The sequence below is a fragment of the Mus pahari genome, chromosome 18 (assembly GCF_900095145.1).
Source record: "Mus pahari chromosome 18, PAHARI_EIJ_v1.1, whole genome shotgun sequence".
Lineage (NCBI taxonomy): Eukaryota > Metazoa > Chordata > Mammalia > Rodentia > Muridae > Mus > Mus pahari.
In genome coordinates, this window is record NC_034607.1 from 3,144,302 (window position 1) to 3,155,839 (window position 11,538).

The 11,538-nt window shown below is 50.9% G+C and overlaps 1 protein-coding gene across 3 annotated transcripts in view; it reads right to left on the reverse strand.

The window, feature by feature from the left end:
* Positions 1-2,831: 2,831 nt before the first annotated feature.
* Nfkbil1 (NFKB inhibitor like 1) overlaps positions 2,832-11,538 on the reverse strand; it is a 17,331-nt gene continuing 8,624 nt past the window's right edge. For all 3 annotated transcript variants that reach the window (XM_029531442.1, XM_021217576.2, XM_029531443.1), the window contains exons 3-4: positions 3,802-4,023; positions 2,832-3,626 (exon numbers count right to left, since the gene is read on the reverse strand). In XM_029531442.1, the coding sequence (XP_029387302.1) occupies positions 3,040-3,626; positions 3,802-4,023 (809 nt within the window). In that variant the 3' untranslated portion in view covers positions 2,832-3,039. The remainder of the gene's footprint in view (positions 3,627-3,801; positions 4,024-11,538) is intronic.

Sequence of the window (11,538 nt, forward strand, 5' to 3'; positions counted from 1 at the left end):
AAAAAAAGTCATATATATATATATATATATATATATATATATATATATATATATACATATACACAAGTTAACAAAACAAAATCATATGAAAACCAGTTTTTTTGCCACAGGAGTCAAAAAAAAGTCAAAGCCCGGCTGGGCGCCAGTTTTTAGGTTTAGACTTGACGCCTACGGAACAGCTGTGCAGAAATGTGACTGGACAGATGTTGTCCCCTAATAGATACATGGTCAGGGAACTCAGCTAGGCCCATCCATTGGCAAGGCCTTTCTCCCGAGGCCTCTGTGGAGTCTATGACCTAGCGCCAGACAACAGGGTTGAAGGAACTCATCTAAGGACTAAGGACAGTTTTTACATTGGGAGATGGGACAGAGAAGTTTGTTAAGTTTTCTGGTTGGTTTTGCGAAGAGGGCTCCCAGCTTCTATGACCCAGATAGGCAAGCATTGTAGCCTGTGAGCGGCTCTGGGGCAGGGAGAAGAAGAGCCGAGGTGAAGCCTGGGAGAACGGCAGGAGCAGCTCCTGGGTCTCTTAAGTTAGTTGCAAGCCCTTGGGGGTCCTGTCCCAGTGATTGGAAAGGCTGAGCTCATGCGGGAGAGTCAGTCTGGGCCCCGAAGGACGCTTCCATTCTTGATCCTCACAGGTGCCCCAGGTCGCCATTACAGTAAAACTCCCAATTCCCCGATCCCAGCCTTGCTTGCACAGGCTCTCATACACCTGGGCTTCTCTGCCTGGAGTTGCTCAGTGTGTACCAGCACATTCCAGCTCACACCAGCTCACACTATGTTTTGTGACTTCTTAGCTCTGGCCCAAGCTTTTTGGTCAGCCTCAGGGATTTTCACTGTCCCTGGCCTCCCGAGAGCCTCCTGCCTGGATCCCATGGGCCCTACTGTGAAGGCAGCAATTCATGCCTTCAGTCACTGGGCTATGGCTATGTTCCCCAAAGCAGAGTTTGAATTCCATGATGCTCAGCTGACCTGTGCCAAACAGAAGCCCAGATCCCTTTCCTGCTTTAACCTGAACCCACCCCCACTTCAGTCCCCAGGCAGTCATGCAATCTCTAATTTATTTCCTAACTTTGTTTCTCAAATTGAGCCCCAAAGCACCCCACCCCAGAGATCCAACTCCTGGGCCCGGCTTGAGGGAAGACACATTTCTGCAGCAACTACTGTTCCCCCGTCGGGTCGGGTCGGGTCGGCATTGAGTCAACTCTTGGGGATCCCTGAGTTTCCTCCCTACCCCCACCATGGTGGACAGGATGCCTGCTGCCTGGTACCAGGGGGTCAGAGGAAGCCGGGGCCTCTGGGACTCAGTATTTTTATCGGCCTAGGAAATGAAAGATGCAGAAGCGGAAACCATGTGGTCAGAGAAAGTGAACAGCCTTTATCTCAGGGGAACCCCCACCAGGCCTGGGGGACAGCCACCAGAGAGGGCTAGGGAGGGAGGCTGGGGTCGGGTAGGCAGGGTATCCTAGCTTATCTTAGCTCGGTTTCATGTAATTCCTGTAGAAGAGGAAACCAAGTGCTCCAGAATGAAAGATCTGGGAGCAGTGGGTACCGCCGCCCTCCTGGACTCCCGCTCACGGGTTCCCCACCCCACCCCTGCTCACGGGTCCCCGACTCCAGTACGGGCTCTTTGCATGCCGCTTCTGAGATCCCCAGCCTGTGAGAGGAACCGGATGCCTGGGTTGCTTACAGTTCCAGGTCTCTTCTCCGAATCTGAATCTCGGCAGCTTCCTCTCACAGAGCTGCCCCCCCCCCCCCCNCGCTCAGCATCTGCCTAGTCTTGGGGTCAGGGAGCTTGGTCCCTGAGGGTCTCTGGCCCCCACACCTCATTCTGTGCAATTCGGGGACCCCTAGGGTAGGCCTGGGCTATAGCCCTGACCATTACCTTTTGGACCACACACAGCGCACACTCGCGCAATTCTTTCCTGTCTTGCCTCAACTATTGAAAATAAACCAAACAAACTGAGGACCGGGTTGTGTCTCAGGTGTTGGTAGTGGGATTTGTGCACAGTCTCTCCATTTCCAGAGAGCTCCTGAACTTGAAAAGTGGTGTGGATGCTCTACTCCATCTTCCACGTCTCAGAGCTTCTCTCTCCGATCCCTTAGACCTCGACTACCGGTTCTTGGGAAAGTAGATGTTTGTGTATTAGGCCAAGCCTGGATTGCCCAGAACTGAAGTCCAGGTTTTGGGTGTGGTAGGCAAACAGCAGATACCAGGACTGGAGCCCCAGAGAAGATGAGAGGAGACTTAGAAGCCTGGATAGGCTCGGGTGTGGATCTCTAGTTGCCCAAGAACAGACAACCCAGGTTACATAATCTGGCCCTTTCCAGCTTCCTTCCTGCTTCTAATTTTAGCAATTGAAATTCCCTCCCCCACATCAGGGCTCTTCCTCCATCCCCTCTGGTTCTATCCTCTATCCTCCCTGGTCCTCGTGGTCCCCTAGCCCTGCTGCCCCCAACCCAGCTCATTCAGTGACTCAGCAGAGGGGAAGCCCTGAGCTGGGCAGGGGTGAGGATGTGGTTGGGGATGTAGGGGGGGGTTGTTCCTTTTTCTGTCTCTTGTTCACATTTTTTTTTCAACTGCAACCTTGTCAGGACCCTGGCCGGGGGTGGGGGGTGGGAGTGGGGGAGCTCAGAGGGTCTGGAGGACTGGAGGATGAACCGGGCCTTCTGAAGGAGGGCAGGCAGGGGCTTCTGGTCTCCATCGAGAGCGCACTGTGACTGTGCTGCAGGTGTGTGGGAGCTGTGGGTTTCAACAGTTGGGCGGGAAAGGAGATGTCGTGGGTGATTAAAACCATAGCAATGGAAAAAACAGAGGAGACTCTGGAGCGAGGTGTGGAACCAAGTCTTATTAGGAAATGGCAGTCCAGAGCAGTAGTAGAGCCTCCCCCTCCCCCGCACCCATTACGTTAGCCGCCCCATATCCTCTCCTCTTTGTGCGGCAGCTGCCTCTTCTTGTCCATCCCCATCCATGTCCTTGCTTCCTTCTGTCTATTCTTGAGGCTACGTCCCCACAGGTTCTAGCTTATTCCCTAGGGTCACTTGAGGGCTTCTGCATGGCGGTTCAGGGCCTGAGAAAGGGCTGTCACGGCTCCCATCACTCGGCCCAGCTCCCAGGTCTCAATCTGGCTTCGGAATCGCTGCAGGAAGCGGTCAGGATGCCATCGGACCTGTTGGACTCTCAAGTACCTCTTCAGAGCCCCCTGTTCCTCCAGAGGGGGGCCCCTGGCCACCAAGGCTGCAGCCATGGCCTCTGGGTCCCCTCCACCAGGGCAGGGCCAGGGCACATCACCAAAGCGCCAGAGGCTGCCCCTCCCTGCCCCTCGTGGGTGTTCTGCCCTGGGCCCAGCCCTGGGAGGCTCTGGCCCTTTGTCCCGTTGAGCCTCTTGAGCCCTCCTGGCTCGGCTCTCACACAGTTCCTTCTCCTTGGCTCGGGCTCGCTCTCGGAAAAGCCGCTGTTCCTCCTCGTGCTGTCGCCAGCTGTGACTGGAGCCCTCAGCCCTTGGGGGTCTGCAGGATCCCTCTGCCTCCAGCTGCTGCCGCTGCTTCTGGGCATGCTCCCGAGCCAGGCGCTCTGACCAGGCTGAGAAGGACTCAGGCTCCTGCGTGTCCCGGGAGGTATCATCTGTTCGGGAGGTGGGATGAGGTTGTTGGAGAGAGGCTGTGATTAGCGGACTTACAAGACAAAGAGTGAAATCAAGAGGCCACATGCATTGGGCCTGGAGTAGAGGACACAGGGCCGGGGGGGGGGGGGGGGGGGGGGGGGGGGGGGCGGCGGGGGGTGGCAATGGGCTCCTCACCTTCAAACCTCCCGATGACCTCCTGCCACTCATCCTCCAGCTCGCCTTGTAGCTTCTGCTGCCATTCCCGCTCCTTGGAAACCTCCTCATCTTCTTCCTCTTCAGCAGAATCCCAGGGGGGTCCCCAGCCCAGAATCTGCCCAGGAGTCTCCCCATCCTTATTCTTTATCCCCATGGCAGACGGGCAGCGACTCAGCAGTGGCAGGAAGAAGTCGGTGTAAGCTACGGGCAGAGACAGTGAGCGGTCAGCTGGGGCGCCGCGGGGCTGCCATCTTGGATTCTCTTAATTCGCCAGCCACTATCAACCACAGAAGGCACAAGTGTGGAGTTTAGAACGCTCCGACTTGTTCCCCACAGGCAACCTCAGTTTGCTCTAAGTGTTACAACCGCATTTTCTTGCCCCTGGCACCTAGGACGACTCCACATTCTTTTGACTATTTTTTAAAAAGATTTATTTACGTTATTTATGAGTGCACTGTAGCTGTCTTCAGACACACCAGGAGAGGGCATCAGATCCTGTTACAGATGGTTGTGAGCAACCATGTGGACGATGTGAGAATTGAACTCAGGACCTCAGGAAGGGCAATCCGTGCCCTTAACCACTGAGTCATCTCTCCAGCCCTCTTGATTATTTTAATTTTTTAGTTTGAAGCTACTATCACTATATACATATTGCAAACTATTGTTCTCATCCAATACTACATATTAAGACTACCACATCAGGCATGGTGGCACACACCTTTAATTCCAGTGCTCAGGAGGCAGAGAGTTCAAGACCAGCCTGGTCTACAGAGTGAGTTGCAGGACAGCCAGGGCTACATGATTAATCCTGTCTCAAAAAGTCCAAATAAGGTAAAGTAATAATAATAAAGAATATCAAAATACCATGTTCTGCACCACTACACACAAACATAGCAGTACATTTACTATTTCTACCCAGTAAATCTAAGTAAAAGTTTTCAGGAGACTGTCCCAGCCCTTCCCAGGGAGGGAAGGATGGCAGTGACACACAGGTGCTGCCAGTACAGAGTGAGTCCCTCCTAAGTGATGGTGGCCAAGGGCAGGGAAGGACCAAGCACTTCTGGTGCCTGCTCCTGAGCCTGAGCACCAGGCAGACTGAGGGGAGCCAGATGCCATCCAGCTCGCTTCACCCTACCCAGGGAAGCCCAGCAGCTGGGACCACCATCTGCCTCCATCAGGGGCCAGAGGCAGGCGAGCTGCTAGGGCAGCATTCGGGCCGGGACCTCCTTCCTCTCCTAGAGCAGAAGGAAATGAATGGGACACAGGCCTTGCTGGTTCCAGGAAGTTAGCTCACTTACCAGGAGGCTGGCACAGAGGCAGGGCTGACCTGTAACTGCCAACAGGATGGAAGGGCCTACACAGCAGGCCAAGGTGCCAATCCACTCTGAAACCACATCAGGGCAAGGCAGGCTTCCTGCTGTAATCTGCCACAAGCCCTCCCAAGCTGTCCCACTTACCAGGACCTGCTTCTGGCTTCCGTCCTTCAACTTCTTCCCACCAGGGCTCACTGCAGGGTGTGACTGTGTATGGAGCATGAGAGCACAGTGTGTGTTTATGTGAGTGTGAGCATGTGTGTGTGTGAGTGTGCAGTGTGTTTATGTGTGAGTGCTGAGGGTTTATGTGTGAGTGCAAAGTGCATGTTTATGTGTATAAGCACACAGTATGTTTATGTTAACAAGTATATAGTGTGAGTTTCTGTGAGTGCAAAGTGTGTGTGTGCATAGTGTGTGTGACAGTGCATAGTGTGTTTATGTGTGAGTGCAGTGTTTATGTGAGTGCTCAGTGTATGTTTATGTGAGTGTGATAGTGCATAGTTTGTGTGAGAGTGCACAATGTATGTTTATGCAAGTGCAAGAGTGCAGTGTGTGTTTATGAGTGTGTCAGTACATAGTGTATTTTTATGGGAATGTGTGAGAGTACAGTGTGTTTGAGTGTGTGAGTGCATAGTGTGTGCTTATGTGTGTGTTTATATGTATGAGTAGGCCCAGGCTCGTATGGAAGGTTTAACTCTGTCTTTGTGTGTGTGTGTGTGTGTGTGTGTGTGTGTGTGTATACCAACATATTCAGCTTAAGATCATAACTGCTAACAGTTTGCCGCAATCTTGAGTCCTGTCTTGCTCTATACAACTGTGTACACAGCAAGTTATTGGAACTGTGGCCACACTATGCCCATTTACTCAGAGGTATTTGCTCATGTTGGCAACTGGCTTCATTTTGTTTTTGTTTTCTTCTGAAATACCAGATTTATTTTATTGGTTATGGTATGTGAGTGTGTGTGTTTTGAGAGGGTCTCATAGCCCAGGGTGTCCTAGAACTCATTTTGTAACTGCAGACTAGGTAGGTCTCAACCTCGTGACTCTCCTACCTTGTTATGGGTCACCACATCCCACTTAAACAAACAGAATCCTTGGGGCATGCACATCCCACACAGGCTGTCAGCAGCAGCTAGCTGCTCATCTTGGTGTTTTTATGAGACAGGTCTCACTGTGGAGTCAGGATGGGGTGAACTAACAGCTTTCCCTCCTCATGGCTTTTTATCTTTTCTTTTCCCCTAGGAACTTACATCTGTTTCACTCTTTGTTGACTGTAATGAGTGTTCCACTGTGAGCTGAGACACAGACCTCTCCTCACTTCGGCTGTCAGACTGTGTCTCCACAGCCTTAAACCTGCACGTGTGTGGACATGGACACGTGTCTGCCGAGGGTGGGTGTTCTGAGTCGGAACATGTGCAAGCCTGCTGGGCTTTCTGTGCATGCATGACAACCCTTCATGTTACCAACGGGAGAGATGGCTCAGAGGTTAAGAGCACTGACTACTCTTCCAGAGGTCCTGAGTTGAATTTCCAGCAACCACATGGTGGCTCACAACCATCTCACAACCATCCGTAATGAGATCTGACACTATCTTTTGGTGTGTCTGAAGACAGCTAGAGTGTACTTGCATATAACAATAAATAAATCTTTGGGTCAAGTGAGCGGGGCCGGAGCGAGCGGAGGTCCTGAGTTCAATTCCCAGCAACCACATGATGGTTTACAACCATCTGTACAGCTACAGTGTACTCATATACATAAAATAAATGATACATAAATAAATACATCTTGGGGGCTGGTGAGATGGCTCAGTGGGTAAAAGCACCCGACTGCTCTTCCGAAGGTCCAGAGTTCAAATCCCAGCAACCACATGGTGGCTCACAACCACCCGTAACAAGACCTGACTCCCTCTTCTGGAGTGTCTGAAGACAGCTACAGTGTACTTACATATAATAAATAAATAAATCTTTAAAAATAAATAAATAAATAAATACATCTTTAAAAAAATGGTTTTATTAGGGCGGACATAGTGGTACAGGCCTTTAATTCCAGTAATTGGTAGGCAGAGGTGGAGGCAGAGGCAGAGGCAGGTGGATCTCTGTTCTATAGAGTGAGTTCCAGTCCCACCTCCCCGTCCCAGCCAGACTTTTCTGAACAAAGAGATGCGTGGGTAATGGAGCCGCTTTGGGAGTCTCATTTCCTTGTCTGGCCTGTGCCAGCACCTACCTTCCTAAAGCTGAAATGAAGTCACGAAGGATATTTTAAAGAGAATTAAGCACTCCCCCTCCCCTTTTTTTAAAGATGTATTTATTTACTTTATGTATGAGAGCACACTGTCACTCTCTTTTGACATACCAGAAAAGGGCATCGGATCACATTGCAGATGGTTGTGAGCTACCATGTGGTCGCTGGAAATTCAACTCAGGACCTCTGGAAGAGCAGTTAGTGCTCTTAACTGTTGAGCCATCTCTCCAGCCCTAAGAATTAAATACTTTTTAAAAAGTACTTTCATATATGTACAAATATGAAAAAATTTCCAAAGGAACAAAATGAAGACATGAACAGGTTACTCACAAAATAAATACTAGCCAGAAAAATACAAGGGTCTCTCCATATCCCTGTCCTGGTACTAACTCACGGTGAGCAGGTACAGGCTGTTGTGAACTGCCCAACCTGGGTGGCTGGGAACCAAACCTGGGTCCTCTGCAGGAGCACTGTGGTCTCTTGACAGCTGAGCTGCCGCTCCAGCTCCTCAATCAACGTGTTTAATGTTCACTAACATCTTCTCATCCTGTCCACCTTCCTGTGAGATTTGTGCCATGTTTGCCAATGTGCCCTTTCACACAGGGAAACAAATATGCAAGTTCTATGGAAGAAATACTCTTTCTTAATGACAAAAGTGTAAGTCTCTCCTCACGTCTAACAGCACAGCACTTCCACTCAGAGGAAGGAGGGACCACACGGAAACAGGAACAGGTTTGGGGGCTGGAACCTCAGCACCACAGACAACCATACAACAAACTCCGCTCATCTGCCCCCTCCCAGCCAGACTGTCTGAATAAAGAGACCCATGGGTAGCCCAAGTTTCACTCTCTCAGTGAGCCCCCTTTTCTGGCCAGCTATTTGTGTGTCTCTCTTTGAGGTCAGTCTGGCCTGACCAACTGGATTTCACCCTGTGGATCTGGAGGTCTCTGTGTTCTCAGAGGATGCTCTGGTTCTGGGCAAACCTCAGTCAAGTCAGTACTGGAAAGAGGCCTGCTGCCCTCCCAGGAGGCCTTTTGGGTGAGCATGCATCTCTGGTATGATGGGTTTCATGACCTCTGACTCACTCACATTCTTTAAACTCTATGTTCAACATCTCAAAAGACACAGCCAACAAAACCTTATTTTCCTTTGTATTGAAATCTGGCCAGACTAGTCTGACCACAGAACAACACACCGTTTCACCCCTGTCCTACAGTTGGATCTCTTTGGCATCATTTTAAGAAAAAAAATCTCTCCTTCATGGCCTCAGCACGGGACCAGAACAGGTGCCTCCCAAACTGGCCTCCCTTGAACTAAGCCTTAGGCAACAGCCTTGATGGCCACACCAAGTCCCACTCAACCACCAGCTTCTCCGAGACCAGCACTCATCCCTCCACCTGGCGACTGCACCCCACCTTCCCCTCTGACTCCTCCCTCCAACGGCACCCCCACCTCATCCACACACATTCCAAGACTTCAGGCAGGAAACCCAGAGAACAACTATCACACCCCGACATCTGTGCCCTTGACAAGGCAGCTGACGGAGGCCGAAACACTGTCTGGGTCTAAGTCTCCTCCCCCTGACAGACCTGCCCCAAACACAACTGCTCTAGACAGAGTCTGCCGTCACTGGACCCAACAGAATCTCCAGCCCACACTGGACAGCCTCCACCCCTCCTCCTTCTGCTCCATCCTTCTCTCTTTTTCTCCTCTCCCCATGGTCCTCCAAGGAAACCCAACAACTTGCTATTTCTTTCTGTTTTTTTTTTTTTTTTTTTTTTTTTTTTTTTGGGGGGGGGGGGGAGGAACACCTGCACCTGGAATCTAAAACTTGCAACTATAAGGTTAACACACAACATTGTTGCAACATCGTGGGCTGTGTCTCCTGTCTGGGGCTTAAGCTGAGACAATTCCCGCCCAAGGTCAATTGTTATCCTTGTCAACTTCTACAGGAATAGAATACTCTGTAATTCTCTATCTCAACATTTTTTTAAGCATAAAAAGAGCTTTTAAAAAAAAAATCCAAGCAGTTAAAGACTCTGAACAGACAAGCGCCCCCTAGTCAGTTATCATGTCTGCAGTGATGCCAGGAGCTACCTTTTGTCCCGGATGCAGCTGAGCAGACAAGTCTCTGGTCAGGAAGTAAACAGTAAAAAGAGACAGTGTACAGGAGACGCAGAGGCATGGAGTGTGGAGCGGCGCTCTCGGTGAGGAAGGTGGAAAGAAAAAGGGTATTTTTAGTTAAGAAGGAGGTCTGCATGTGTAAATTAAGATTCTCCTAAGGTGAGATGACTAGACTTTTCCAAAATGGAAAAGCTAAGACGAGAGTAAAACTGATACGTGTGAGCGAGAGTAAAACTGACACGTGTGAGCGTGCGCAGGGCGGTGGAGTCTGCAGCTGACTAGCTTGGAGGTGACCGTGAGCCGGCTGGGGCACGGAAACCCGGTGAAACCCGGTGCAGTGCAGCACTCGCACCTACGCTGAAGGCCAACCTCTGCCTCACACTAGCATCTGTGAGATGCTGTCTGGAGCGTTGACCAAAAGCTCCTTCAAGTGACAGAGAGTTTGTCTTGGCCACGAAGACTGTTTTCTTCCATGTTTGTCAGGCTTTTGGTTACTTTGAAACTGAGTTTTAACAAAACTAGGATTTTGGTCATTTGTTTTCAAGCCAGGTGTGGGAGCACGCATCTTTAATCCCAGCACTGGAGAGGCAGAGGTGAGAAGATCTGTTTATTCCAGGACAGTCTGGCCTGCATAACAGATCCAGAACAGCCAGGACTATGTAGAGACCTTGTCTCAGAAGACAACAACAGAAATAAGAGATGATGATAGAAGAGGAGGAGGAGGAGGAACATTAGCATAAAACAAAATCAGCCACCTCGTCCCCATCTTCCTCTTCTCAGGGAAGCCAGTGCTCCCAAAGCCCTCAGGGCTACCATTCAGATGTCTGGCTGCAGCCATATCACATATAAGTGCCAACAACTGTTGACTTCAAGAAATGACTGAATGGGTTTGTTTACCTCTCCAAGACAAACTGTTTTTCAGAGCATGCTTAAGGAGAGATGCACGGCAGCTGCCTTAGAACACCAGTTAATGTCTGACCTTTTTCTTCAAAAGACATCCCAGATGCTGGCATGAGGCAGTGAGATCCTGGGACCAGGACAGCTCCTGGTTTTGGAGAGGTCCAAGAGGAGTGGTCTCTATAAGGCTCATCCTGGACAAACCTTCCCAATGCTGTCATAAAAATGTCCCCAAGACACTGTCTCAGCACAGCTTGGCTGCCATACTCATCCTCGGGCTTAGCCCACTCAGCCTGCACCGCCTGCTCTGTGCCCTGCCTTTGATACACATCCCTTGATTCCTTCCTCCTGGGTCTCAGGGCCCCTCCCTTCTAGAGTCTGTGCAGCGTAGAACCACGACAGGGAGAACTAAGAAGCAGATGTACACACACACACACACACACACACACACATACACACACGCCCCCTGCTCACCAGGTCTAGGAGATCCTGGGTGGTAAAAACAGACAACGGCTGAGATTTCCACATTTTCGGGACACGAGCCCTGGATCTGACTCCCTGCTCCCTTCCGGTCCTCATTACCAGTGTCACTCAGAACAAGCAAGGCCCTCAGGATCCAGTGCCACCTCCTTGCTGCTCTGCCGTCCATCTTCTAGAAAGGGGGTGGGGACAAATCTAACAACGAAGGGCCCTCACCAGGCTGCACTCTAGACTCAGCCATTCCAAGCCCTTCACGGCTGTGCTGTCCCTGTGTGCTATGCCACTGGGTGCCAGGGTGAGTGTGGCTCCGAGTCTGACCGGGAGCATTTCACATTCATGCAACCTGGAATCTGGATTTACCATAAAATCCTCCCTCCTGCCTTAAATCTCAGCACTCAGGAGGCAGAGGCAGGCAGATCTTTGAGTTCAAGGTCAGCCTGGCCTACAGAGTGAGTTCTAGGACAGCTATGGCTACACAGAGAAACCCTGTCTCAAAAACCAACCAAACAGCCAAATAAACAAACAACCTGAAACCAACTCTGTCTCAGGACAAAGCCTTCAGAGTGAAGTGGACAGGCCTGCCTGCCTGCCTGCCTGCCTGCCTGCCTGCCTGCCTGCTGCCTGCCTGCCTGCCTGCCTGCCGCCTGCCTGCCTGCCGCCT